Genomic DNA, 27,834 nt, shown 5'->3' with positions numbered 1-27,834 from the left:
CCATTTATTCTGTTTTTAAAGGGCATCTTCTTCAATACTTAGTGTTTATTTAGCACACATTCTATATATTAGTTCTATTTTCTCCATTTTATAGATGAGAAGATTTAAGTTTAAATAGGTTAAGCGGTTCTTGTCCAGTGCCACACAGCTAGTCTCTAATAAAGCTGGGGTAGATACATGTATTTGTCTGATTCTGTAACACATATCCCAAACCCTTCTGCTGAACTGTGATTTTTATGTTTTACTATCAAACTTTCCTCTAAATATTTTCTTACATCTTACTATTTTGCTATGGTAGGTAAGAGTTAATTTCCTCTTGTTTCCTGAAAAGCATATCTTCAAATAATTTGCTGACTTCAGCAAATTATTTCAATGTAGTATACTTTTGAAAGTAATGTAATTTGAAATTGTAAATTTGTGTGTGCATTGTGTACATCGAAGAAATAAGGCCACTGTCAACTTTTGATATTTTTAAAAGAAAAGGTTTAAGGAGTAAGATGGTCTTCATATAATAAAGGTACATGTTTCACAGTTGTCTAAGTCATTTTTCAAAACATTACTGTGAAAAGTACAGAAGTTCATTTAAATGACATGCAGTTTTCAGTGACCTGTAATGTTCTGAACAATATTAATTAACACCTGGTTTCATTTTACAGTCTTGCATGTTACAATATTGTATTATTTTTGTTAAATTGTCTTATATGTTAGACAAAAACAAAATACTGAAAATCAAAATATGGGTATTTTATTTGTGAAACTGAACCACGAATTATAACTACACTTCTAATTCTTACATTTTCACAGCATTATAGGATTGCTTTCAGAAAGTATAGTACTTTTAAAATAGTTTCTTAGCATAGTGTCTATTGAAAGTTTTCCATGTGGCAGTTTTCACTAGCCCATTCTAGGCTTGTATTATACTTTGACATAAAAGTTGTTCTTCAAGGATTTATTAAGCATCAGAATTGTCTTAAATTAAATTGGAACATTTAATGAGTGAAACAGATCTACTCATTTTCACTACCTCTCTATTTTAAATTTATAAAAGTACTGACCTCTGAAATGACTTTTGTATTCCAGACATACTTTCTAACTTTGCTTCCTAAATTGGACAGTAAATTTTATGTTCAAGGGAAAAAAGTCAGATTCACATCTCCAAATAATTTTGAATTGTTGCTGTACTCTTAAATATGTTTGCATGTGAGTAGGGAAAAGGATAATTAGTAAATTACCAAATAATGAAAACTTTATGCCAGAGAGTTTTGTACAGTCCATGTATGTAGACTTGTGCCTAGGATAGCACTTTAGCACTGTACTTGGAGGCCATTTTAAACAGCAGAATTGCCAGCAAAAAGCAAACACATGTCAAAAAAGAAGGCAGAGTATTGCCTTGTTTAATCCAGCCGGAAATGTATATATACATAGAATAATTCATGTATCTTGCTTGCTTTGCACATACAAATGACTGCAAAAGCGCTGTGAATATTGATTGTGGGGTTACAGATTTTAGCTATGAGGCATAAGGATCAACTATAAAAACGATTTTAGTTTCTTGTAATATGTTACTCAGTTTCAGTGTTTTTGTGGTAATAATGAGTTTTATATTGATATAAACTATTTATTATAATTAATGAGTTCTTATTCTTTTCTCCTATTCATTAAATAAGTATTACCCTATATACTTGCTATGTTTGTTCATTGCTTTTTTGGTTTATAATTCTTTCAGATATATTCTTTTACTTGGTTCTCAGAATAATTCTTTGAGATTAAAAAAATAAGCCACACAAATTGTAATTCACCTTTCTAACTGATGGAATAATTGAGGTTCAGAGAAATTGTATGTCTTGCTCAAAGTTACATAGGTAGGTAATTAACAAGAATCTGGTCTAGAACTGAGCTCTTTGACCTGATGCAGTATATTTTCAAATGTTCTGTATTCTACTCTGACCTTAAAAATTAAGTTACTACATCTTCTTGGAAAGCAGTTTGTCAGAGTATAGAAAGAGCTTTAAAAATACCCTTTGGTCTCTTAATTATTCACAAGTAAATAATAAGAGATAAGAGCAAAGATTTATTTATAAAGGTGTTTATCATAGTACTGTTTATACCAGGGAAAAAATGGAAATAACCTAAATGTCCAACCTGAATAGGAGGAAAGAGTTATCTGCTATGTGACTTACAGTACAGGATAAAATAGCCATTAAAATGCATTCCTAAGACATAATGATAAGGGCTCATTCTTGGAATGTAATAAATGAAAAAATACTAAATTGTATTTATAAAGGGATTCTTAATTTTAAATGTGCAAATGATAAGAGCCAGAGGTGAGTACATGTAATTTTAGCTGTGGTTATCTCTTGTTAGGAGATTCATGAGTGATTTTTCTTGCAGTTTTATTTATTTGAAAATTTTGTTCATTGACTGTATTTTTATGATACTCAAACAACTCTAAAATTCACTGTCATAACCAGTATAGACATCTCTTTAATGTGTTGGCACCACTTTTGTAATAGGTTATTAGGAATTTTACATCTGAAAATAAATTATTTTTCAATTAGGTCTTAAGTTAATCTTAAACCATTAGGTGGATGTAAGGAACTTCTGAAGACTGGGATAATTATATATATATAAATGAAAACAGTGCAAAAATAATTTTAACTTTTCCTCTGCCCTGTGCATTTTATTTTTAAGCATTTTTTCAATAGTTTACTCTCCAGACTTAGTTTTTTTATGTATCTCTCCTAGTTTTCTTCTCTTATTTTCTCAGCTATTTAATATCTGTCTTTAGATATCCAGTCATCACCTTCTGAGAACTCCAACAATATTGTTATAATCTTGTATATTTTTTGTGCACATACGCAGATTTCTCCGAAGTCATTAAAGATACTCCTACAAAAGGTCTTACAGTTCATGTGTATTTGACGACTGTGTCAAATGAACGATGTGAGAAGAGGCGTCAGTAGCTTCCTTTTTGTTCATTTAGGGAACTCATTGCTCCAACACACCCTTTCCTCACTCAGCTGCAGTATCAACTTCATATTTATCAAGCTCCCTATGCTCTTCAGTTTATTGTTCTATTTGGCTATGCCAGTACTGTATTATCTGATTACTGTAGCTTTATTTATTTATTTATTTATTTATTTAAATTGTTATTTCCCCAACACAATTTTTTTTCTACTGTACAGCATGGTCACACGGTTACATATACATGTACACATTCTATTTTCTCATATTATCACGCTCTATCATAAGTGACTAGACATAGTTCCCAGTGCTACACAGCAAGATCTCATTGCTTATCCATTCCAAAGGCAATAGTTTGCATCTGTTAACCCCAAGCTCCCAGTCCATCCCACTCCCTCCCTCTCTCCCTTGGCAACCACAAGTCTGTTCTCCAAGTCCATGATTTTCTTTTCTGTGGAGAGGTTCATTGCCATGTAGTAGATTCCAGATAAAGTGATACCATTTGGTATTTGTCTTTCTCTTTCTGACTGACTTCACTCAGTATGAGAGTCTCTAGTTCCATCCATGTTGCTGCAAAGGGCATTATCTTGTTCTTTTTTACAGCTGAGTAGTATTCCATTGTGTATATATACCACATCTTCCTAATCCAATCATCTGTCGATGGACATTTGGGTTGTTTCCATGTCTTGGCTATTGTGAATAGTGCTGCAGTGAACATGGGGGTGCATGTGTCTTATTTTACGTATTCTTAACCCATGAGATCTGGTAGGCCACGTTTCCCAACTTTTTGTTACTGGGAATTTCTTAGCTCTTTTTGGCCCTTTGCACTTCTATTTAAATTTTTTAGAATCAACTCCTTAAGTTCTGTGAAAAGCCTTATGCAATTTTGATCGAAATTCTGTTTAAGCTATAGATTAATTTAGAGAAAAATGACTTCTTTTTGATATTTAGACCTTTGCTATTATAGATTACCCTGAGGTAGGTGGCTTAAACAACAGAAATTCGTTTTCTCATAGTTCTGGATCAGGATGCCCCAGCATGGTTGTGTTCTAGTGAAGGCTCTCTTCCTGGCTTAGACTTAACTTCTCCCTGTGTCCTCACACGGCAGGGAGAGAACCAAAAAGAGCTCCTTCCTCTCCTCTTGCTGTGCAGCCGCAGCCCTGTTGGATTAGGGGCCTACCCTTACGACCCATTTAACCTAATTATCTCCGAAGGATCCCGCTTCCGGGTGGGGGATGTCCTGTTATAAGTTAGGGCTTCAACATTGGCATTTGGTACGAGGGGGGATGTGATTCAGTCTGTAGCAGAAGGCCAGAGTGGGATTGATAAGAGTTCTGACTTTGTCTTCTCATCTTCACTTCCCACACTACTAATACAGGTGGAGGTGGGATTAAGAACTGCACCAGGCAGTATCACCAGAATCTTCTTTCCTTGACCTCCAGTTTGAACTTTATGGTATAGTGTGGCTTGACCTCTTTCTGAAGTTGATGCTAGAATTTTAGGAGGCAGTTGATTGGTTTGATTTATTGTTTTTGGTTCATTTTGGGGGGTTTTATGGTAAGTTAGAGCTGCAGTTCATAGCAGGCATCAAAATAACTTCCAAGTAGGAGTTCCCATTGTGGTTCAGTGGATTAAGGATCTTGCATTTCAGTGAGCTGGTGTAGGTTGCAGATGCGGGTCAGATCTCTTGTGGCTGTGGCTGTGGCATAGGCTGGTAGCTGCAGCAATGATTCAACCTCTGTCCTAGGAACTTCCATACGCCACAGTTGTGGCCCTAAAAAGACCAAAAAAAAAGTTAAATGGAAAAAAGATTCCATAAATATTTAAATGAAAACATTGATGGCATTTTATTTCTAATTGGAGAATGATTAGGCGTAAAAGCATAAATACAAATGAAGATGAAATAATGCTTCTCTTTCCTCTCAATGGCAGTTGTTTTCCTTTGCTCAGTGCTAAGTAAATATTAGTGGTCAGCAGCTATGTGTTGCTAGTGGTGTGTTATAAATTGGTGTATCTTTCTGGAAATAATCTGACAGTATAAAAATATGTGTCAGACTTAAAAGATTTTTAAACCCAAAGATATTGTTCACATATTTAATGACCCAGGATATTCTGCAAAGCACTTTGAAGAGGCAGTATAGCATAGGTTGCAAGACCCTAGGTTTTTGTGGGGGGTTTTTTTTGTCTTGTCTTTTAGGGTCACACCCGTGGCATGTGGAGGTTCTTAGGCTAGGGGTCAAATTGGAGCTGTAGCTCCTGGCCTACGCCACAGCCACAGCAGGATGGGATCCGAGCTGGGTCTTCAGCCTACACCTCAACTCACGGCAATGCCGGATCTTTAACCCGCTGATTGAGACCAGAGATTGAACCTGAAACCTCATGGTTACTGGTCAGGTTCGTTAACCACTGAGCCATGACGGGAACGCCAAGACCCTAGGTTTTAATACCAGGTCCATGTCAATCCATTCTGTAATTGTGCTGCTGAATTAACCTCTACCTGAGTTTTGCCATTTGGGTAGCAGCAGGAGTTGTAGGGTTTTTGTGCAGCCTAAATTGCACATAGTCAGTTATAAATAAGTATTATTTTATTAATGCTAGTAAGTACACAGTGATCTCCGTTATGATTAAAAGTACAGAATACCATAAATAAAAGGCGTTATCTCTAGGTTGTAGAATTATTTTTGTCTTTTTAGTGTTTTCAAAATTTCAGGAAAAGGTGTTGCTTTAAACCTTTACAAAAACAACATACCAAAAATTTATCTCTGTTAAATGTTTAAAATAGTGTGATCTATTGCTAAAGCTAAATTTAAACTTAGATATTTGAAGATATCTGATTTCTTTATCTTTAAAAGAACAAAGAAATTTTTAAGTTCATCTGATACTTTATTCCTGAATGTCCCTTTCAAATTTATAATCATTTACTGAGCTGCTGGATAGCACCCTGCAAATTTATGGAACCTGACCTATATATTTATATGTTAGTACTTTTTGAAACTGTAGCAGTGCATAAACACACTGCCCTCATGCCAGTCTTCAGCATTCTTGGCACAAATACATTTATCCGGCTTTATCCTTAGGAGAATTCTCGCTGTTGGAAGAGCTGAAAATTTGACTTTCTGCTTATTCTTTGCTGGCTGTACATATGGATTTTGGGGAATACAGATGATAAACTTTGGAATAAATAGGGGACTAGAGAACGAGAAATCCCTTTTATCTTATGGCAGGTGGTAAATAATTACTCTTTCGTCTTCCTTTTTTCCTCCTGTATCTTACGTGGTTGTTTAGTGTTTTGGCATATTTACCAAATAAGTATAGGACCATTTCATTCATGAAGCTGTTCTTGCTTATCTGTGCTTCATTAGAAATGTAAAGAGTGTACACACTATTTTTGGATTTTACTTAATTTTGGATTACATGATAATGTCCAAAAATATTATACAATTTTCATATGATACTTGTATGTATGTAAAATCTTTTTAACAAAAAAACAAGGAAAGCATTCATGTCTTAGTAAATCTTTTTTTTTTTCCCCATGTACATGGGAGGTTATAGAAATAATGAAGACTCGAAGACCTGACTAGAGTAGAAATCCTTATGCCTTTTAGACTAAGAAATGATGCATTGGTGAAGAAGTGACAAGACAGAGGGTCTGAGCTAAGGGCAGTCAGTTCGAGGCATGTGACGGGTAGCTGTGTAGGAGGACTAGCTGGAGAGGAGGGTTAGTGCTGTCCTTGTGTGAACACGCATCCCTCTCAGGACCACGCCCCCCGCCCCGCCCCCCAGGCTCTGGCACTTCCCTTTCTTCCCTGGTACAGGGAGGGCTCTCACGGGAAATTTTATGGACAGCTTTTATACCTACGTAAAATCCTGGAAATGGTATTTGAGTATTTCATGTATTGTGTGTCTCAGAATTGTGTTGCTCCAGCAGCATTCTTTTTCCCAGTGTTACTGAAAACAGTCTTCAGTTCTTCACTTAAATTTACAAGTGCTCAGTACACCTCTTACATTTTCATTAGGTAGAAAAACGTGAACATAGAAGCTCTTTCTGCTTTAAGTCGGTTTATTAAAGTCAACTTGAATGTGGTCAAAAAAGGCAATGGGAAGGATATAAAAACATTCTCAGAGGTTCCCATTGTGGCTCAGTGGTGATGAACCCAAGTAGTATCCATGAGATTGAGGGTTCAATTCTTGACCCCACTCAATGTTAAGGATCCAGCATTGCCGTGAGCTGCAGTGTACATCACAAAGGTGGCTTGGATCTGGCCTCGCTGTGGCTGTGGTGTAGGCTGGCAGCTACAGCTCCGTTGTGACCCCTACCCTGGGAGCTTCCATATGCCACAGGTGCGGCTCTAAAAAAGAGTAAAAAAAAAATAAAATCTTTTAAATATACAGGTATGATATCCATTTGGTAGATATATAAAGAATTTAATGCATATAAATAAAGTAATATGCTAGTTACTTTGAACATAAATCCCTTCATTTTTGTCAAAATAGTGATCATTTTAAAATAATATATTGGGGAGTTCCCTTTGTGGCTTAGTGGAAACGAACCCAAATAGTATCAGTGGGGATGCGGGTTCCATCCCTGGCCCTGCTCCGTGGGTTAATAAATAAGGATCAGGTCTTGCCATGAGTTGTGGTGTAGGTCACAGCTGTGGCTCGGATCTGGCTTTGCTGTGGCTGTGGCATAAGCTAGAAGCTGTAACTCCAATTTGACCCCTAACCTGGGAACTTCCATGTGCCACAGGTACAGCCCTAAAAGAAAGCAGAAAAAAAAAAGAAAATAATAATAATATATTTGCTGACTTCTAAAAAGTGCCAGATAAGCCTCCCCTACATGATTTAAAGTTTATAAAGAAATTCCTTTATTTTCCACATTTACTTATGAGCATAATGGGAAAATGTATTTATTTAATGTAATAGACTAGTATGTAATTTCTTTGATATAATAAGCCATCTTCTATTTTTTGTAGGTTTTTTCGTGTATGTGATAGAATTTTACACATTGTAAGCTTGCTTATAATAACTAGTTTTCATGGCTTCTTTAGATTCCTTAACTTTAGGCACATCTCAACTTTTTATTTATCCATCTTCCATTCCTTGCCAATAGTATTGCACTTTTCTACAATTTTGGAAAATCTTGGAAGTCAGATCCAGGGATTATTAAAGCTACAGAAGAACAAAAGAAAAAGGTAGCAAGATACAATCTAACTAGTCACATGTGTTTTGTTGCTGGATTACCAGTATTTTTAGCTGCTATTAGAGTAAAAGCTGTCTTTTGGAATGCAGGAAATTTCAAACCAAACTGAGGGTATGTATAGTTGATGCTCACCTTTGGTGCTCTTATGATGCCTGTCCTTACCCTTCCATGAAGCTTTGAAGTTTCATGTTTCTCTTCTTTATAAGGACTGCGATTGTTTTCGGAGGCAAATACAGAATTTTAAAGATTTCTGTACACATTCAGCATATAAATTCGCATTCATTAAGTGTTCGTTAAATGTATAAACTAGGAGGTCAGTAAACTGGGTAGTACAGATATATTGTTCTAATGATTGAAATATTTGTATGTATGACCCAAGGCACCCCTCACCTATGGCCTAGGTACTCAGGAAACCAAATTTGTAGTCCAAAGATGTCATGAACATAGAGAATTGGACTAGAGGCAATTAGATTATTTTTAAGAGCTTTTCAATCCAGTCTCTGAAAACGAAACAAATCCTGATGAATTATTCCTATCCACAATTGACTAAAACACTAGTAGATTCTTCTGATCTAATCCCTCTTTTCTAGGCTATATAGAGAATGCTGCCCTTATGTTTCAGTGTTCTCTAGACATTACTACTAATTGGTTTGCCGGGTTTTCTTAGTTATATTCCAGTTCTAAAGATTCAGTCCTTTATTGGACTTAGGTTTGCATTCATCTCTTTATCATCAAAACCTACGCAGACTAGTTCTTAGGGTAGGTAATTTAGTTTTATTCTCAGAAGTGTATTCCTATAACTAAGTTTAGGGTTGCTTTTTCTTACACCCAAGAAATAAAATTGCTGTGTTCGTAACTATAACGCAATAGCAGAAGTTAGTGAAGGGATTTTATTATTTACATCTGAATACATTGGTTACTTAAAAACAAACATCGTGTTTATTGATACTGATGCTGTGGCACAGTAGTTGGTGAATATTGTTCAGTTTTTAATAAAATTTGTTTTTTTAATTTACAGACAATAGTTGAACTTGCAGAGACAGGAAGTCTGGACCTCAGTATATTCTGCAGTACCTGTTTGGTAGTATTTTTTTCTTCATTCTTCCCTCGCTCCTCTCCCCTTAGAAGTGGCGTAGCATAGAGAGTGTGGGAAACCAGAACAGTGTCTTTCGCTGAGCATGTTTCTTGACCCCTCCAGGTGCCTTTTAGACCGCGGCATAGGAGGGAAGGAGGGGAAAAGACGTCTCCTTTCCAGGGCACTTATTCCCGCCGGTACCTTAACTACGCTTGGGCTTCAGTGGTGCCATTCCTTTGTATCCATGCTCGTTTTCCTTTCTTTCTTAAAATACTGTTCAACAGATAAACTATGTAATATTTACTCTCAGTAGGTTACTGTGACTCCCTAACATACTGTTACCCTAATTACATTTTAAGAAAATTCATTCTTCGAGTTCCCATCATGGCTCAGTGGTTAACGAATCTGACTAGGAACCATGAGGTTGCGGGTTTGATCCCTGGCCTTGCTCAGTGGGTTAAGGATCCGGTGTTGCCATGAGCTGTGGTGTAGGCTGGCGGCTACAGCTCTGATTAGACCCTGAGCCTGGGAACCTGCATATGCCCCCAGGAGTGGCCCTAGAAAAGGCAAAAAGACAAAAAGTAAAATAAGAAAAGAAAATTTATTCTTATATTAAAGGTCACATTGGGTAATTGTATAACTTTTAAGACACCATGGCCTCTAACCTGGTTCAATTAGAGCAGGTATCCATGTGTATTAGAGTGTTTATGCAACTTTCAGCACTGTTTTATCATTGATATTAAAAGTTGTCATCTTCAACCAGGTTGTAGATCAAGCTATATACGAAATTAAATGGCATTTATTTATGGAATCAGGTATAATAATCTTGACATGGTTTGTTTTATTATTATAGACATTAATGATTTTCTGCTTAATTTTTATAGGTAGTTCTTGTGAAAAATGTATGACTGCCACAGTGGTTAAACCATGTTTTTCTACATGGAAATGAAAATATCCCCAAATCATGCTTTAAACTAAATGCTCTTTTATACCTTCAGGTTGTACCCTACAGCTGACCTAATGTCTTAACATTTGAATAATAAAATAATTGACTTAATTTAGGATTCTGGAATGAGTTTTTGAAACTGAGCTCTAAATCTCCAGATTCTTTTAAGTTGTTTCACTTACGATTTTGAATGTTCAAATCCATACTGCTTTACTCGTGGTAACAACTCTAGGGTGCTGACTGGGTTCTTTGGTATTTTTATGCATGGTTGCAAAGGTGTTTGTCTCTGCTCTACAGTGGACAATTTACAGAATTGGTATTCTTAACACTTAGAACATTCTTATGCTCGACTATTCTGTGGAAATATTAATTCTGTTCCCGAAGTCAAGTATACGTGGCCGATGTATTTGCCATGTGACAGATTCTTTAGAGTTGCTCAGTAAAGTGTCATTATTGAATAAATACCTGATGGCAAGAACAAGATTATTTTTGTCATCACAGCATAAACATTTTACTATATGTTTTTGTAAGCTCTGTACTTCTGGATGACTTGGCATTAGGAAGTAAAGGACATACCCTATTATAAAATGATTCAAATTGCCAGAGGTATTTGCATTATATGGTTATTCTTTACTTTGGAAATACAGAAGTCTCTAAGAAGACACATATACATCAGAATTTCCTAAAAATCAGTTGCTCCTCAGGTGAACTAAGGAGTGTGTGGTGGGAGCCCCATGTGAGTTTTCATTGACCTGTGTTGCCCAAAGGGGAAACTTAGCTGAGGGTTGAAAGGAAGGGTAGAGTTTGCTATATCTTACTTCCTTCTCCTAATAGATGTTGTCTCGTATCTTGGTGAAGAATAACTTAGCCTTTTCTTGGGTCACAGATTATTTTGGTACACGGAAGAACTACATAGCATACGTAGGCCTTTTTCTTAGTACTGCAAAACAGTTTATAACCTTTTGCAAACTGTTGAGGAGATAGCATTGCTTTTATTGAAACACCAATGAAATTATAAATTTTGTTTCTGGTAAGAGTTAATAATGCTTGCTTTTGTCATGTATCCATCAATGGGACTAGCATCTCGTTGAAAATCACTTTAAACTACTAAAGTCCTTGTGTTAACTTGACCGATTTAGAGTAATGTAGAGAAAAACATCTCGCAACACTTAAAACAGTAAGTCATCATAGACAAGAATTCTTTATTGCCTGTCAAGAGCCGAAAGATGTATTTAATGTTTTTTTGCAACGAATGGAATAGAGACCACGTAAACTTCTTCAGCATGTTGTACTTTCTTATATAAGGTCGTGCAGTTCAGCAGGGAAATTCTGCCTGAGATCTGAGATCTCAGGAGGCCCTGAAAGAAAGATAGGTATGCTAATTGGTTTTAGTTTGGGGGGGGGGGTGTTTCTTGTGGTTTGTTTGTTTGTTTTTTTGTTTGTTTTGTTTTTTTTGGCTGGCTTTTTAACTTAGACATTTTCTTATTGGTTGGAATTTTAAAAGCTTCTTTTATTCACTTCTAACTTGACCTTCCCTTTACTGAGGAGCAGTTTCATTTCATTAAGCAACAGCCCGTATTTGACCATTAATTGCAGTGAATTTTCATTAAGAAAGCTGAAGAGTGATATTTGAGAAATTTAAGGGTTGTACGTTAAGTATAGTACCATTCATTGCAACAGCAAATTGGCCTGTGATTCTGAATTATTTTTGTAAAGTGATGGTTCTGCCCCATCTTAGGAATTTATATTCTACAGTGGCCTTATCATTTTCATTTTTGTTGTGGTGGTTTTATTAAAACAAGTGATTTTGTTTGGTTTTTTCCTTTGGAAACCTTGGTATAATCCTTTTCAAAAAATACAAGTTTTTTTTTTATCACTGTACTTTGAGGAAAATAAATGTTCAGCTTTCCTCTCTTAGGTATAGTGTCTTTCATAATCTTTTAACGTGCCTGTTAACAGATACGGAAACCAGTGCGGTCCAAACATTGTGGTGTGTGCAACCGCTGCATAGCGAAGTTCGACCATCATTGCCCGTGGGTGGGTAACTGTGTAGGTGAGTTTTATTAGAAATTTCTAAATGTATTGTTGATTGAAGTTCCTGTAGGTAACTCATGAAGTACAATATTAAAGTAGACAGAAAAGGTTCCTTCTTGCACCTTGCACCAACCCTCATTTCCTCAGTTATTTTCTGGTTGGCGGAACATAAGCTCACTTGTGAGAGAGGAAAAAGACCAAATCAGTGTCTAGAAAAGATTGTTACGACTGTTCTGTCCATTTTCTCTAGCGCTTGTTCTTTCCCGCCTTCTCCATTGGAAACAGTGAAATCACGAAGGAGGCAGATAGTACTGCTCTTCAGTCAAAAAGAGAAAGTAAGGCAATAAAAACAGTGGGAAGGTTTTATGTACAGAGGCAGAGAAGAAGGACATACAAGCACTCCACATACCTCAGTGATCAGGAGCGGTGTAGTCCGAGGCAATGAGCTAAGCGGTCTGGGAGATGGCCGGGGACTTACGAGGGAGCTCAGGGCATTGCAGAGGCTCCGCGCCTCTGCTGGGGAGAAGCCTTTAAGAAGCCGGGTTATAGAGTTCCCGTTGTGGTGCAGAGGAAGAGTTTGGCCAGGATCCATGAGGATGTGTGTTTGATCCCTGGCCTTGCTCAGTGGGCCGAGAATCTGGCAGTGCCGTCCATGAGCTGTGGTATAGGTCACAGATGTGGCTCGGATCCCACATTGCTGTGGCTGTGGCATAGGCCAGCAGTGACAGCTCGGATTCAGCCCCTAGCCTGGGAACCTCCATGCGCTCCAAGTGCAGCCCTAAAAAGCAAAATTATAAAAAAATAAATAAATGAAAATAAAAAGTTGGATTATAAAGTTTATCAAAGTGAAGGTAAAGTAAGGTGATTTAAACCTCAAATCAAGTGGTAGAATTAATGCTCAGAATTATGATTCGTTTGATTAAGACTCTTGACCTCAGAATGAATATCGTTTCAGTCACTGCATCTTTGTGTGTAAACAATAAGCATTCTTTTAAGACTTTCATTGAAATATTTACTTTCTTGAAGAACATTTTGTAAAGTAACATGTGACTATTTTCCAAGGCGTATCTCGCTTTTTATAACATTTTGCCACCTTCTCCCCGTCCCAAGTGTATTTCCAGTTGTTTTTTTCCCTAGCTGAAAAAAATTACTTCTGTGTTGTTTTTTAGGTGCAGGCAACCATAGATACTTTATGGGCTACCTCTTCTTCTTGCTTTTTATGATCTGCTGGATGATTTATGGTTGTATTTCTTGTGAGTACAATTAGTTTTTTATCTTCTTAAATGTTTGCATACTCATGCTTTACCATATTAATGAAAAATATGGAGTTGCCATTGTGGCTTAGTGGGGAATGAATCCGACTAGGAACCATGAGGTTGTGGGTTCTATCCCTGGCCTCGCTCAGTGGGTTAAGGGTCCGGCGTTCCCGTGAGCTGTGGTGTAGGTCGCAGACACGGCTCAGATCTGGCGTTGCTGTGGCTGTGGCATAGGCCAGCAGCAACAACTACAATTAAACCCCTAGCCTGGGAACCTGCATATGCCGTGGGTGCAGCCCTAGAAGAGACAAAAAGACAAAAAAAAGAAAAATGTGATAATGACAGATGTCTTTTAACTAAAAATTAAGGTTTGGGTCACCTTACTGCAATGAAGCATAAGTTAAAAATGGGTGTAGAACTATCAAATATGTTTAACGCACTGTCCTTTAATAGGCTTTGAAAAGCTTTGAGTAAAATACACAAGTATTTTTCACATCACATGCTTGCTTTACTCTAGTAGTTTATAATTTCTGTAATTGTGTTAGTTTTTTTTTTTTTTTTTTTTTAAGGGCCACACCCGCGGCACATGGAGCTACCCAGGCTAGGAGTCTAATCGGAGCTGTAGCTGCTGGCCTACACCACAGCCACAGCAACACCAGATCTGAGCCACATCTGTGATCTACACGACAGCTCAGGACAACACCAGATCCTTACCCTACTTAGCAAGGCCAGGGATCGAACCTGAAACCTCATGGTTCTTAGTCAGATTCATTTAGGCTGTCACGACAGGAACTCCAGTTGCTCTTTCTTACCAGACAGCCAGGAATATAGTTGAGGTTAAGTTTGGATAGAACTTGAAATATTTTGAAGAGTCAGGTATATTATTGCCTACTAGAGAATATTTAAAAGGTTAAGAATATGCTATTATTCACTCGGTCATATGGGTTATTTTAGAAGAAATGGTGGGTTTGTTTTGCATTGAGAACAATTTGGAAAGAGTTTAAATGAAAATATTATTTACTGCCCCTCAGGGCTTGATGGTACTTAAATATATATTAGATACTGACTTAAAAAGAAGTCTTGGATGATGTCCTAGTCCTCCTCCTCCTCCAGATATTAATAATAACCTATGTTATTGCCCTAATGAAAAAGGAGGCTACCTCCTCAAATGGAGATGAGTGGAGAGAAAGATGTGTTCAGCGCTCTTGACTTAATCTCTGGCCCAACACACCTGCGAGAGAGCATAGTCCTGCCAATGACATGAGTTCTTTATGGCAGCAGCTCCCAAAGAGTAGATTTTGGTTTCAAACCAGCCCCACAAACCAAGGTGGTCTTGTTGTGTTATATGCCTCCCTTCCAAAGACGTCCCAAGTGTGTAAATCATCTTATCTTTGTATAAAGGAAACTTTTTGTAAGGAGTATATGAATGCAATACTAATCAAATAACTGTATTGTTACAGTACCAGTTTAATGTTGACTGCTGCTTTTTCCATTTGTTTTTGATATGTTTTTTCACTGATAGTTAATGAAATTATTTAAGAGTATAAAAATATTTGCATTGCAAGTCATCAAATTCTTTTTTTTTTTTTTTGGTCTTTTTGCCATTTCTTGTGCCGCTCCCACGGCATATAGAGGTTCCCAGGCTAGGGGTCTAATGGGAGCTGCAGCCGCTGGCATACGCCAGAGCCACAGCAACGCGGGATCTGAGCCACATCTGCAACCCACACCACAGCTCACAGCAACACCGGATTGTCAACCCACGGAGCAAGGGCAGGGATCGAACCCACAACCGCATGGTTCCTAGTCAGATTCGTTAACCACTGTGCCACGACAGGAACTCCCATCAAATTCTTGTGTCATGTTTTCCAAGCGGTCCTTACCACAAAGTCTGCATACATTTGACTACTGCTGCTCTGATTTTAGACTGGGGGCTCCACTGTGAGACCAGTTACACCAAGGATGGATTTTGGACGTATATTACTCAAATTGCCACATGTTCCCCGTGGATGTTCTGGATGTTTCTGAACAGTGTTTTTCATTTCATGTGGGTGGCTGTCCTGCTCATGTGTCAGATGTACCAGGTATGTGCAGAGGTTCATTATTTGTTCTTTAGCATGCCGAGAACTCTTAAAATTTCACTCCTTGCTTAAAAGATAACAGTGTATTCTCTTTATAATCACGTTTCCATCTACTCTTCTTCTTCCCTCTTTCCCTCCACCTCTCCTCCCCCTTGTGCTATGAATTTTTGACTTTGAGTACTACTCTCGACAAAACTTTTTATTTCAGTTTCCTGATTTACATACATCCAGTTGAATGTAAATGTGAGCTTAGATTGATGGTGCCATTGATTTTGTGTGTTTTTTAATAGTAATATTTTATCACCTACAAGTATGTCTTTATTCAAGTCCTTTTTTAAAATCAGGATTATTTTTTAAAAAGACTGATTTTTTTTTTTTTTTGTCTTTTTGCCATTTCTTGGGCTGCTTTCGCAGCATATGGAGGTTCCCAGGCTAGGGGTCCAATCGGAGCTGTAGCCACCAGCCTATGCCAGAGCCACAGCAACGCGGGATCCGAGCTGCATCTGCGGCCCACACCACAGCTCACGGCAACACCAGATCCCCAACCCACTGAGCGAGGCCAGGGATCGAACCTGCAGCCTCATGGTTCCTAGTCAGATTCGTTAACCCCTGAGCCACGAAGGGAACTCCTAAAAAGACTGCTTTTTAAAGAGTCTGTTGGAGAAATAGTATGTACTTTATGTCTGTCTTTCTACATGCACAATGCCAAGCAACCTGTTTTAAAATATTTTCCCTGTTTAACCACCTACTTTTCACAAAGTCAAATGATATGTAAACCAGCTTGATGATCTCCTGATGGAAAGCCAAAATCCGACTTTGTCATTTTTCTCTCCATCCTGATCCTCTGGAGAAATAATTTGTTTTACGTTAAATATTCAGAGTTAATGGTTTGCCTTCTTTTCCCCTTCAGATATCGTGTTTAGGCATAACTACAAATGAAAGAATGAATGCCAGGCGGTACAAGCACTTTAAAGTCACAACAACGTCCATCGAAAGCCCATTCAAGTACGTACAATCTGCGAATTTAAGGTTTTCTCTGGGTACGTGAAGTTCCTTACTAACGTGAACTCAGCAGGTATCTAGTGAGTACATCAAAGAGAAACATTTTCTTTAAGCATGTTAATAAGATATGAAACAGGGACTGTTTCTTTTGCTTAGCAGTGCATCAAAAAATAGCTTATAAAACATAAAAAATGCCGAGATCTCTGCCAGATGAAGCATGGTTAGTTTACCATAACTTTAGTATTCATCGCATTAACTATATATAAATTTGTGATATTCCTCTTTTTCTTGATTATACAATTCAAACTTTATTGACCTACTAACATTTAACATTTGTTCTGTAGCTTTTCCATCAATTTACAGATCTTTGTTAAAAAAAAAGAATGTTTCCAGAAAACTGAAGTAAGATTTTAAAAATTACAGTCTATTGAAATTCACTATTTAGAGAAGTTTCCCAGACTTTAGAGCAGCGACTTTTTGGTGCAAATTACTTGTTTTATTTGCTCTTTGAATGACACAAAACGCTCCATACACCTAGTTTTCTTTTTTTTTCATTTTTTTCTTTTTCCCCTTCATAGGGCCACACTTGAGGCACATGGAGGTTCCCAGGCTAGGGGTCTAATCAGAGCTACAGCTGCCGGACTACAGCACAGCCACAGCAATGCCAGGTCCAAGCCGAGTCTGTGCCTACACCACAGCTCATGGCAGTGCTGGATCCTTAACCCACTGAGCGAGGCTATGGATCGAAGCTGCAACCTTATGGTTATTAGTCGGATTCGTTTCCACTTCTCTGTGATGGGAACTCCTCTTTTTCTTTTTTTTAATTAAAGTATAGTTGACTCTAACATTGTATTAGTTTTAGGCATACTACATAATGGTTTGGTATTTGTATATATTGTAAAATGGTTACCTCAATAAAATCTAATTGATACGCGTCACCATACTTAGTTGCAAAAAATGTTTTCCTTGTCATGAAAACTTGTAAGATCTCTCTCCTAGCTGTTTTCACATGTACAGTAGTGTTAACTGTAGTCACGTGCTGTACGTGACGTCCCCAGGACTGACTTATTTCAGAACTAGAGGTTTGACCTTTGAGCCCCTTCTCCTGTCTCACCCCCGCCCCCCCACGCCCCAGCCTCTGTTCTCTCTACCTGTGACCTGTGGGTTTGTTGGTGTAGATTCCATGCAGGTGAGGTTGTGTGGTTTTTATCTTTGTCTGACCCTCAGGGTCCCTCCATGTGGTCACAAATGGCTAGATTTCCTTTTGTAAAATGGTTGCGTTTTGTTTCTCTGTGTGTGTATCCCGTTTTTCAGTCTTTTCTCCATCGATGGAGACCCAGGTTGTTTCTGTATCTTGGCTGTTGTAACTAACGCTGCTGTGAACATGGAGGTCGCAGATAGCTTTGCAAGTTAGTGTTTTCATTTTCTTTGGGTACATACCCAGAAGGCACATTGTTGGGCCATTCGGTGGTTCTCTTTGTGCTTTTCTAAGGCATCTCCTACGGTTTTCCACATTGCCTTGCACCAGTCTGCATTCCTGCGAGTAGTGCACCAGAGTCCCCTTCCCCCACATCCTCACCAATACTTGTCACTTCTTGCTTTTGATAATGGCCATTCTAACAGGTGAGGGATGACGTCTCATTGTGGTGCTGATTTGCATTTTCCTAAAAATTAGTGATGTTGATTGAGCATCTCCTCCTTTGTCTGTGGGCCTCTGTATGGCTTCCTTAGAAAAATGTCTGTTCAGATGGCCAGTCTTTTAATTGGATTATTTGCTTTTTTGTGCTTGTGTGAGTTCTTTATGTATTTTGGATATTAGCTCCTTATCAGATACATGGTTTACAAATGTTTTTTCTGTTCTGTTTTCATTTTGTTGATGTGCGGAAGATTTCTGGTTTAATGTAGTCTCATTTACTTTTGCTTTTGTTGCCTTTGCTTTTGGTATTAGATTGAAAAATTCGTTACCAGGACTGATGTCAAGGACACCTGTGTTTTCTGGTTTCACTTCTTATATTCTAGTTTAATCTATTTTGAGTTGATTGTTGTGTGTGGTATACGACAATGGTCCAGTGGTCCAGTTTTTCTTTTGCATGTGGCTTTTCAGTTTTCCCAACACCATTTATTGAAGAAATTGTCCTATTCTTTTATTTATATGCATATTTTTATTTTTCATTCAGTTGGAAGTTAAGAAATGATTGTTTCCTGATTATATGAAATGTTTAAACTTTGGGTTTTATTTAAGTTACTTGTTTACTAGCTTCAAGGTTTGGTGGTGCTATTAATTGTCTCATGCTTCTTGAAAGCATGCATACCTTTAAATAAAAGTAAAAATAAGAGTCAGTTGGATAGTTTTGAGAATTCTTCCATAGGTACAATTATTATATAAGATATAGAACTTACTGGTTTTCTAAAGATATTCTTTTTTTTTTTTTTTTGGCTGTGCTTGAGGCATGCAGAAGTTCCTGGGTCAGGGATCAAACCTATGCCACAGCAGTGACAACACTGGATTATTAACTGTTAGGCCACCAGGGAACTCCCTGAAGATATTCTAAAATTCTGGGACCTTTGTTTGATATTTCTTTTTTTTTAAATTGTTACTCTTAGATAACTGTCACATTTATGCTATACATATTATTTTGTCTTTTACTGTCTCAACTTTGGATATATTTTGTCTCTTTGCCAAAGAGCCACCAATCAAGGAAAGGTTTCATCAAAAATTACATATGACACAGGAATGAAAAAAATGCAAATTTGAATAACTTTAAAATATAATTGTGTGAAACATCAGTGTTGTCAAAGCTGTGAAAAAACATGAATGCATATGTATTTTGTAGAGTTATAAACAAATTTTTTCCTGGCAAGTAACCTGAGTTTTTACATTTAGAAAAAAAATATTTAACATCAAAGTTGTATTAAACTTATATATTAAGTCATTGTACTAATAGACTTTCTCTCTCTTTTTTTTTTTTTCCTTTTCTTTCTTTTTTTTTTTTTTTCTGGTGGGGGATGTTTAGCCATGGATGTGTAAGGAATATTATAGACTTCTTTGAATTTCGATGCTGTGGCCTCTTTCGTCCTGTTATTGTGGACTGGACCAGGCAGTATACAATAGAATATGACCAAATATCAGGATCTGGGTACCAGCTCGTGTAGCAGCATCTTTATCCTGTGAAGCATATTGCTGAGTGGTGCCTGAAAATTGTGTCTGTCCGTGTCTCTCTCACACTCGAATCCACATCCTTTGAACAAATAGCATGCTGTACGTAGGGCTAACAGTGAATTTTACAGTCTTTCTTTCAACGCTTTTATTAACGAAAGCCAACATGGACAGAACACACTGCCACTTCTGGGAAGAATAAAGATCTTAAGAATTTTAATGGTTCTCACTGTGGGAATTCACAACATACTCAGCTTTTCGGTTTTGTTCTCATAACATTTTTTCATGAAAAAATGGTGAACTTATTCTGTTGACAGACTGGTGGTATACGATCGGAAATGTTCGATTCTATCTAAAACTAAATTTATGGCATACAACTAAACTTTATGATGCAATTTACTATTAGTATTGCATTTAATTCCAAGAGAGTTGTCATAAATTGATTCAGACTAGTATTATGTACATTTTAGAATGTACATGTAAATACTGTGATAAAAATCATGTGGTTTTATTAGAGATCTACTGTAATGTGTCTTCAAGGGCACAAGAAAATAATGTTCACAAAAAATGTGCTAACATTTTATTGCTATCAGCTGTTGCAACGCTGATATATTTCTAGTTCAGTGAAATAATTTGTAGCAACCTTGCTCTAAGGTTTTATGGTCTGATAATAAAGCACTTGCATGAGTATAGTAAGTCATGTTATTTTGTTCCAGTTAAAAGCCCTAAGTGCATGTTACACCTCATAGAATGTATACTAGCACACACTATCCAGTAAAGCATAAATTAGAATTTAATTTGATGTGCAGATAGTCCAGTTTTTAAGCGTTGAGCTATTTTTTAAAAAACGCAGGACAGATAAGTTAATGCAAAATTCTCAGTAATAGAGATAAGTGGAAATACTGCAAAATAAATTGTAGACAAAATAATGGCATCTAGCTGAAGATGGTGCATGATCTCTGTATATATAGCACATGTGAATAAAAGAAAAGCAATGGTATATTCTAATTTTTAAAAAACAACCTATCAGAAAGAATTTTACCCCCAAGATTGTTTCAATTTTCTCAATATTGACTGTTTTGAAATTTGCTACTGCCTTCTGAAACCATTTCAGAAAGATTTCCTAATTGTTCAACATGATGCACTGATCAGTTTTTGTTGCAGCATTTCCATACTCTCATGGTGAACTCTTATTCGTCACGACTTGCATAAATATTGTTTACAGAATGTGACTTGGTTTAGTCCTCTTAAGTGCTGTAGCAAACTGTGGTTCGAGCAGCCTGTGGGAAACGTGTGAGAGGGAAGGGGCTGCGGGAGGGTGGGAAAAAGCGGTCAGATTGGTGACAGATCCTAGACCAGTGTAAAGATTGTGTATGTATATAAATAATTTATCAAATAGTTTTCTCTGTGTCTCTATGTGTTAGCGTATTTAAAGCTGCTCATTTCATTTTATCCAACCAAAAAGAAAAGGGAGATAACTAATGAGCTTCTAGTGGTGTTCAATATTGCTGTTAATAGGCATTATATACTGCAAGTTCACTGCATGTCTGATGCTCGGAAAAATTAGTATTCTCTGTAAACTGCAGATTACAGGTATTAAAGCAATCTAGTGGCATACCCGCCCCTTGCCTTAGTACGAGGAGCAGTGAAAATGTATATAGTGGGTGTTCAGTATTTCCAAGTACCATTTTTATATAGTAGTTTCTTTGACCATCAGTCATACATCAAAAAGATTACCCTTAGTGTATGTGAGTGTTTTAATATTAGAAAATTGGCATACACACTTTATTTTTGAAAAGGGACGAGATGGGTGTGGGGCGGCAATAGCATTGTGCCATTTTGTCATAGAATGTACAAAATTGGTTACCTTTACAAATGTCTCTGCTAGTTTTGACTACTAATTGGGGGGAATTTTTGGATAATTTTTAAATTCAAAGTTATTTATAAAAGGCTAGAATTTGTTTTAATTTTTTGTACTTTGAGCCACTTCACATGAAGACTCAGTTGCAATTTTTATCAACTACATTTTTATTAACAGTCAAATACAGTGGTGGTTTTCTCAGAGTTTGGATGAGAGTGTTGTTACCATGTTTCTTCTTTGTGGTACAATATTCTTTTCAGTGCAAAAGAGATGTCTTTTAGTTAAATAGGGGAAAAAAAAAAGAAAAAACCACACCAAACCTCTTGATGTATAAGTACATGGAAAATATTAGCTATGTGAGTGCTTTAGTGCTAAGCATCTCACAGCACCAGTGAAATCTATAATTGAGAAATGGTCGGGTGGTCAAGAGCCAACTATGCAGCAGTGTACTGTCTAGTTATTTTGTAGGTCTGTGTGTGGAACCAGTTTAACCCTATTCTAAGTTGTATATGAAGGTGACCCTTTGGGGGATAGTTCATATCAGCTAATTTGGATACTTTTAGCAAATAGGAACTTATTTCTTAGCTATGAACATGCATTACTTCTTTGGAATTTTTTTCCTTATTTTTGTTGTTCCCAGGAATTTATTTGAAATATTAATAGGCATAAAATAGCATCATTATTGTACTTAAGCTATGGATATTTTATTTTATATTTTCTTTATTTATAACTGTGCCAAGTATTATTTTGCTACTTACCATGTTACTCTGTGGAAGGAAAAACCTGTAAAGTGTTTAATAAATTAGCTCTCCTTACATAAATTAAATCTGTCAAAATTTTGTAAAATATTAATCAGAATAAATATTGACTCTTAAGTGTGTGCTTGTTTGTTATTTTGCTCAGTTCACGTCAAGAAATTGATGAAATACTGGCAGTGGTACCTATAATATGAAAAGATTATTCTGTATGTTTATATCTGGGTCCCCTAGGAATCAAATGGCAAGACTAGAAATCTGCAAAAGTAGAAGGTGGTGAAGTATTCTTTAAAAAAAAGCAACAAAAACCAAACTCTAGTTCTAATTTGTGTATATGTGTGTGTAATTATTTTTTTAGTAAGAGAATATGTTTTTCTTTAAGAATTTTCGATTCCATGGAATTAATTAGGATCCTCAGGGATCTTACGAATCTCTTCAGTTTAAGTCTAAGTCTGTCTAAAACTCCGTAGTAAAAGACTGGAAGAGGAAACCTACTAACCATAGGTGTCAGTTACCTGAGAAACTCTGCATGACAAAGAAGCTTTTATTTGAGAATTTAAAAGGTGAAAAATATGGAGGAGCCCATTGCAGTGGTTCACATGTTGTTTATTATTTAACTGAGAGCCCAGTGGTATTAGATCTTGAAATAATAATCATTAATTATTTCACTGTATTGAAAGTAATGCCGCCAGAGCTGTGCAGAACTCAAGCGATAGTATTTTGAACAAGTATAAATAATAAAGGAAATTCTACAGTAACCTCTCACTTTTTATTCCAGTTAGGTACTTTTCTCCTATTTATTGTCGTCTTGTCTGGAACCCGTAATCCTTCCCAGAGTGGTATATTGTACCCATGACACGGATGCCTGGTTCTAAGAATTTATAGAGATAATTGGAAATGAGTGGTACATACCAGGACAAGAAATCTAATTTAGCTTCAGGTCAGAAAGTAAAACTTCAGTTTCATAAAATTGTTAGTATAAGAGTTTTCTATTAAATGTCTTTGCAACTTCTAAAATAGAAAAATCTGAAGTTCCCTTTGTGGCTCAGCGGAAAGGAATCTTACTAGCATCCATGAGGACACAGGTTCGATCCCTGGCCTCACTCAGTGGGTTAAGGATCCAGCGTTGCCCTGAGTCATGGTGTAGGTAGTAGATCTGGCGTGGCTGTGGTGTAGGGCAGCGGCTACAGCTCTGATTCGACCCCTAGCCTGGGAACCTCCATATGCTGTGGGTGCAGCCCTAAAAATACAAATAAGAAGAAGAAGAAGAAAAGAAAAATCTGTAATTCCAAGTGGAATATTCAAAATGTCCCTTGGTCTAGGTCAGCTAAGTCACAGACTCAAGGAAAACAGATGTGTCTCTTAGGAAACCCTCTTGCCTTTGAATTAGACTGTGAACGTTTTGCTCAGGTCAATCTTAACCAGAATATCTCTGCTGTTTGTTGTATCTGTAGGTTAATGGTTTTCATCAAAATTGGAAAATTCTCAGTCATTATTTCTTCAAATATTTTTCTTTCCCCCTCTTAGCAAACTCCAATTACACATATATTAGGCCACTTGCGATTGCCCTCCAGCTCCCTGGTAATTCAGTTTTTGAAATTCTCTTTCTTTTTCCCAGTGTTCACTTTAGATAGTTTTACGTCTTTAAGTTCAATTAAAGTTTTCTTCTGCACTGTCTGGTCTGTCCTCAGAATCATTCACGCCACATTATAGTTCGCACCCACAATGTTTGATTTGGACAATTTTACATCTTCTCTATCTCGGCTTAACTTTTCAAAAATAAAGCATATAGGGGTTCCCTGTTGTGGCACATTGGGAACGAATCTGACGAGGAACCATGAGGTTGCGGGTTCGCTCCCTGGCCTTGCTCAGTGGGTTAAGGATCAGGCGTTGCCAGGAGCTGTGGTGTAAGTCACAGATGCGGCTCGAATCCTGAGTTGCTGTGGCTCACGTGTTGGCTGGCAGCTGTGGCTCTGATTTGACCCCTAGCCTGGGACCTTCCATATGCCACGGGTACAGCCCTAAAGAGACAAAAAACCCACAAGAAAACAAAAATAAAGCATACAGTTATAATGAATTGTTTTGATATTCTGTGTGTGTGTGTGTGTGTGTGTGTGTGTGTGTGTTTAGGGCTGCACCCGTGGCATATGGTAGTTCCCAGGCTGAGGGTCGAATCAGGAGCTGTAGCAGCAGCCCCAGCCCCGGCCCCAGCAACATGGGATCCAAGCCGGGTCTGCGACCTACAGCACAGCTCACTGCCACCCTGCATCCTTAACCCACTGAGCGAGGCCAGGGATCAAACCCACATCCTCATGGATAGTAGTCAGTTTCATTACCGCTGAGTCACAACAGGAAATCCTGTTCTAATATTCTTACCTGCTAATGTTCATGTGTACATCAGGTCTAGGTTGGTTTTGTTAAGATTTTTTTTCATCATCATGGATCCTGTTTTCCTGCTTCTTTGAGTGCTTGGTAGTTACTGATTGGCTATCAGACACTGTGAATTAAGTGCTGGATATTTTTGTGTTCCTATAAAAATTCCGGAGTTTTGTTCTTGGAGGCAGTTATTTGGAAACTTTGATTCTTTCAGGTTTTGTGGTTAAGCAAGATGTGTTAGGCAGGACCAGAGCGGTGTTCCATTTAGGGTTAATTGTTCACCACGACTGAGGCAAGAGCTGAATCTCATTTCCCGATCTCACTGGCGAGAACAGGAGCTACTCCTGACTCCATGTGAGCACCAGACACCGCTCTACCTCGTTCAGATGGTTTTTCCCATAATCTTGGGTTGTCACCTGCATGCGTGTGCAACCAGCACACAGCTGAAGACGTGAACAGCGAGGCAGGGCCGTGCTCTGTGCATCTTTGGAGCTGTTTCTCGGCAGAGTCTCTCCGATCCCTCCGGCTCCCGCTGCCTCTGTTTCTCTGAAACTGAGCCCTTCTCCACCTCCCTCCGAATTCTCCCTCTTGGCACCCTGGCCTGCAAACTCAAAAGAGTAAGCTTGCTAATCCTGAGGCTAATCTCATGTTCCCTAGAGCTGTCCTTTGTTGCCTGTTGTCAGTTGTTCTGAAAACCTTATTTTTTTTCATGTAATGTGTGATTTTGATTGTTTTAAGTGAGAGAGCAAATCTGGTTCCTGTTATTTCAACTATGCTATGGGTGGAAGTCTGAATTAATATACTTCTTAAATTTTTCTTTAATTTCTAACATGGAAAATAATGATAGAGGCAACTGACATTCCTCAGTGATTGAGGAGTGTAAAGGGGTCCGGAGGTGAAAAACTTTGAGAACCAGTGGTCCCGGCCAGCATCCCCAGTGCTCCTTGAGATGGTGGTGGTTCCACGGACCACTAGTTCAGCACATGGCTTTTCTTCAGCTTAAAACAGACTTCTCACCCACAAGGTGTCAGAGCCTGCAGTGTGTTGGTGTGTGCTGCGAATTGACAGGAATATAGACACAGACAGACGGCTGTAACGCTCCCTCAACTTAATTCGTTGGGAAGACTTTGTAGAACCAGAGCTGCCACCCGTCCTCCCGCAGTGCCGCGTCACCGCAAGGGGGTGAAGGTGTTCCAAGCAGGTCATTTTTAAAACAAAAATATTTATTTACCATGCAGCCGTTTAACGTGACATTGGGGTAACTTCGGGGTTACCAAACTTGTTGACGTACATCTGAAAGATGAAAGTGGTTCCTCCCAGAACAGTCTGCCTAAAGCCAAATTCCCTTGTCACTCCTAGAGGCCCTGGAAGCTAATTTCTTAGTTTTGGAGTAGCTGTTTTGCCAGGGCTCCCAATTTAAGATTAAATTTAATTCTGAACTGGGGGGGGGGTCCTCCTAGCAAGTGAAAATCTTAAATTACCAGGTACCTGGCAGTTTCATGTATTTTCCTCTCAGGTATCTATTTGCATCTCTGATACAACTTGGGAGACATCGTCGGATGGGAAATGCTGGCTCTCTGTGGAAACAGTTTTTGTGTCATTCTGGTTATCCATAGCACCAAAAAGTTGAGTGGGCTTAAAATGGTATTTTTGTTCCCAGATCTGCAGTTTAGTCAGAACTCAGCAAGAACAGCTCGCTTTGTTCTACTTGGTGACAGTTGGGATGGTTAAAAACTGGGTACTGGAACAATCTGAAAGTTCACTCATTTGCTTGTCTGTTGGCTGATACTGGCTGACGGGGGATCTTAGCTGAAGCTATGGCTGTAAAACCTACCTGTGGCCTCCCTGTGTAATCTGGGCTTCCTCAAACACGGTGGCTGCGTTCCAAGAGTAAGCATCTCAAGAGAAAGAGGCCAGCAAAAGCTCTATTTCCAACCAAGCGCAGTCCATCATACTCTGTTTAGTTAAAAATGAGTCTCTTGGGAGTTCCTGTTGTGGCTCAGCAGTAATGAACCCGACAAGTATCCATGAGGATGCTGGTTTGATCCCTGGTTCCGCTCAGTGGGTTAAGGAGCCAGTGTTGCCCAAGCTGCGGTGTGATCGCAGACGCAGCTCGGATCCCGCTTGGCTGTGGCTATGGCTGTGGTGTAGGCCGGCAGCTCGAATTCCACCCCTAGCCTGGGAACTTTACATGTTGCAGGTGTGACCCAAAAAAGGAGCAACCACCACAAGTCACTGAGGTTGACCCTTATTCAAAGGGAAGGGAATTAGATGCCATCTTTTGATGTGGATGTCAGAGAATTTGTGTGCATGTTTAAAACGACCCCAGAATGAACTGAAGTCACTCCTACCGCTTCCTCAATTCAGTCTGTTTCCTTTCTTGTTCATGACCTTCTCCAGCCGGCTTAGCAAAAAGGCCCTCCGTTCTCCCCCAGTGGAACGAGCCTTATGGCACATGTGAAAGGCTCCGGGCTGTGATGTAAATACCACGGATTTTTTCACCTGCTACACCCTCAGCTGGCTTTTCCCCCACTACATTTCTGCCTTTTTTTTAAAGTCATATAATAACACACCCCCTTTAAAACAAGTAGTATCATATGTTAAAATAGGTCTTGGAAAAATTAAGATGTATTCAGATTAGGCTGGTTCAATTTTACAAATAACACATTGCCAACAAATTTCATACCCAACCCCTGGAAAAAAAAAAGGGTTAGTTTGACTCTTTGGTGATGAAATGAAAGTTTCTGGAGAAATAATGGAAATATTCCTTTGTCTCATATTCCTTTTCTTCCTGAGCTGGCTGAATGTGCCAGGACCATGTAACATTCTTTGCTCATTTTGCAGTATTGAAATAGGGGAGAAAATCACTCCAGTTTCCAGGATTAGTAAACCGCCATCTGTCAGATGGGAGTAGGGAGTCTGAAAAATGTCACAGCAGTAAGCCTCATATTCTATAGTTGTCTGCAGGTTGCTGTTTGTAGTGATCTCTAGGTATAGACAAAACAAGTTTTAGGTGTTTGAGCCCTGTGCCCACCCTCAGTGTACCTTTCTGAGGCACTTGTTAGAAGGCTTACTGGCCCCACCCTTAGAGCTTCTGCTTCTCGGTGGCCCAGGAATCTGCCTTTTAACT

General features: G+C 38.2%; 1 protein-coding gene across 2 annotated transcripts in view; it reads left to right on the top strand.

Annotated features, from left to right (window-relative positions):
* Positions 1 to 22,451, top strand: part of ZDHHC17 (zinc finger DHHC-type containing 17) — a 93,387-nt gene extending 70,936 nt beyond the window's left edge. For both annotated transcript variants that reach the window (XM_021092815.1, XM_021092816.1), the window contains exons 11-17: positions 8,032 to 8,156; positions 9,183 to 9,245; positions 12,145 to 12,238; positions 13,389 to 13,472; positions 15,399 to 15,556; positions 16,464 to 16,558; positions 19,570 to 22,451. In XM_021092815.1, coding sequence (XP_020948474.1) covers positions 8,032 to 8,156; positions 9,183 to 9,245; positions 12,145 to 12,238; positions 13,389 to 13,472; positions 15,399 to 15,556; positions 16,464 to 16,558; positions 19,570 to 19,708 — 758 coding nt within the window. In that variant the 3' untranslated portion in view covers positions 19,709 to 22,451. The remainder of the gene's footprint in view (positions 1 to 8,031; positions 8,157 to 9,182; positions 9,246 to 12,144; positions 12,239 to 13,388; positions 13,473 to 15,398; positions 15,557 to 16,463; positions 16,559 to 19,569) is intronic.

The sequence above is a fragment of the Sus scrofa genome, chromosome 5 (assembly GCF_000003025.6).
Source record: "Sus scrofa isolate TJ Tabasco breed Duroc chromosome 5, Sscrofa11.1, whole genome shotgun sequence".
NCBI lineage: Eukaryota > Metazoa > Chordata > Mammalia > Artiodactyla > Suidae > Sus > Sus scrofa.
The sequence above is the reverse complement of the archived record's forward strand: the minus strand, read 5'-3'. Positions and strand labels throughout refer to the sequence as shown.